Here is a 1,727-nt window from a genome sequence, read left to right as displayed (position 1 = left end):
AGGCTTGCGTAGGTAAATGGATGAGTGCTTACCTATTCTGTCTTGCAAATAGTTGTTGCTACTACGTATGATGGGAGCTTCCATCCGAGTGCTTACCTATTCTGTCTTGCAAATAGTTGTTGCCTTCAGATTAAAGATGGAAGCTCCCATCGTACGTAGTACGCGTACGTTTAAGTGTCCATCTCATGGCAACTTTCATAACGATCCCAACGAACATTCCTTTGAGAAGGTTCCTGATACCATCCCTGTGCATTCCACTGTTTCGGCGTGTATGTGAACACATTTGGGAATAACAGGGTTTACTAGAATCCAACCACTCCACCACAGAGTCACCGCAGTAGACGTTAGATGAGCGCTGTCGCTCCGCGGCACTTGTTTAAATTAAATTGTAATTAGTGTTAGGGTTAGGGTTAGGGTTAGGGTTAGGATTAGGGTTAGGGTTAGGGTGACAATGCACCATAAAAGTTTTATTAAAACAGGAGTTTCAGGCACGTGATTTGTATCAACCAATGCCAATGGGATTTGGGAGGTATGCAGGCCCTAGCTGCGAGTAGGTACGGTCCGGCATATTAGATAGTAATATTTATTACCAGGGTACGTTCCGGTATACCGGACTGTACCCAGGATACGTTCCGGCAGTACCCTGGAGGACATAGACCCCTGCGGCAACTGTACGCGGGCTATAGTTACTATAGTCCGCAAATGCAGACGTTATAACTCCGCTTTGCTAATCTGAGGGTGCGGGTTTATTTATTATCTACTATAGTTACTAGAGCTATATAGTCATTATAGATTATTAATGTGAGTCATAACCCGACCAGGCTGTACGACGTCTCCACGTAGTGAGGTAACTTGTGATGTGGCTAGGTCAGTTCATAGAGATATACAAACACATCATCACATGTTGTGTTTATCTATGCCATGGTCAGTCACAGTGAGTGTACGTGTTACTGCATGAGTCAGTGAGTGTAGTCAGTCAGACTTCCTTAACCTGTAACTAAGCAAAACCATATCGCTGCATTGATATGTTAAACACAAGGGGAGGAACTACATTCCATTTTTAGTAATAATACGTTAAGGTTTTGCACAAATTCCACCAATAATCGTATTACTAATAACCAAAATAAGTGAAATACAAACCAAAATGTGTAGGCCTACATGTAATTATTTACGGTCGACCGCTCACGGTAGATGGCACTCGTAACCGTAACAAAAATTAGACTGGTGCCCGGTCCCACCTCTCGGCTTAGTTACTCGATGGGAACATCGATTGGTCCCATTGAGTAATCGAGGTGGGAGCGAGTACCAGTCTAAACAAAAATTAACGAACAACAAGATCCGGATTTCAGCGCCACCAATTTCCGGCTCGACATTCATGGAAGTGGAAGCTAAGTTAGCAAGTTACAGAGCTAAAAAAGCACAGCCGCAGAGATATTCTTATTACAAAGAGTTGTTTTCTAGCATTACATTGAGAAAACCCGAACAACCGACGAACGATACTCACAAAGAGGTGAAATTTGAAACAAGAAAGTAGAATATGAGGTGTTTTTCATATTTACCCCGACGTAATTTCGTTCAAATTGTTGTAAACAAAACATGTTGCACATTGTGATAAAACACAGACACATTATCACATACACAGTATACATAATACAGTGAGTGCTCTGTAAATATAGGGTATATATATATATATATATATATATATAGTAGAGAGAGAGAGAGAGAGA

At 41.5% G+C, this 1,727-nt stretch overlaps 2 protein-coding genes across 2 annotated transcripts in view; one reads left to right on the top strand and one right to left on the bottom strand.

Annotated features, from left to right (window-relative positions):
- The window catches only part of LOC106811157 (WD repeat-containing and planar cell polarity effector protein fritz homolog), a 16,117-nt gene extending 14,960 nt beyond the window's left edge, over nucleotides 1–1,157 (bottom strand). Inside the window, exons 1-2 of the mRNA XM_014814700.1 lie at nucleotides 1,141–1,157; nucleotides 814–997 (exon numbers count right to left, since the gene is read on the bottom strand). The gene's annotated coding sequence lies outside the window, so the exon portion shown is untranslated. The remainder of the gene's footprint in view (nucleotides 1–813; nucleotides 998–1,140) is intronic.
- A 188-nt stretch (nucleotides 1,158–1,345) lies between these two features.
- LOC106811160 (SAYSvFN domain-containing protein 1-like) overlaps nucleotides 1,346–1,727 on the top strand; it is a 2,657-nt gene continuing 2,275 nt past the window's right edge. Inside the window, exon 1 of the mRNA XM_014814703.1 lies at nucleotides 1,346–1,510. Within this exon, the coding sequence (XP_014670189.1) occupies nucleotides 1,376–1,510 (135 nt within the window). The 5' untranslated portion in view covers nucleotides 1,346–1,375. The remainder of the gene's footprint in view (nucleotides 1,511–1,727) is intronic.

This window comes from Priapulus caudatus, unplaced genomic scaffold, assembly GCF_000485595.1.
Source record: "Priapulus caudatus unplaced genomic scaffold, Priapulus_caudatus-5.0.1 Scaffold510, whole genome shotgun sequence".
Lineage (NCBI taxonomy): Eukaryota > Metazoa > Priapulida > Priapulimorpha > Priapulimorphida > Priapulidae > Priapulus > Priapulus caudatus.
Note: the sequence above shows the minus strand (reverse complement) of the source record. Positions and strands in the feature narration are given on the sequence as shown.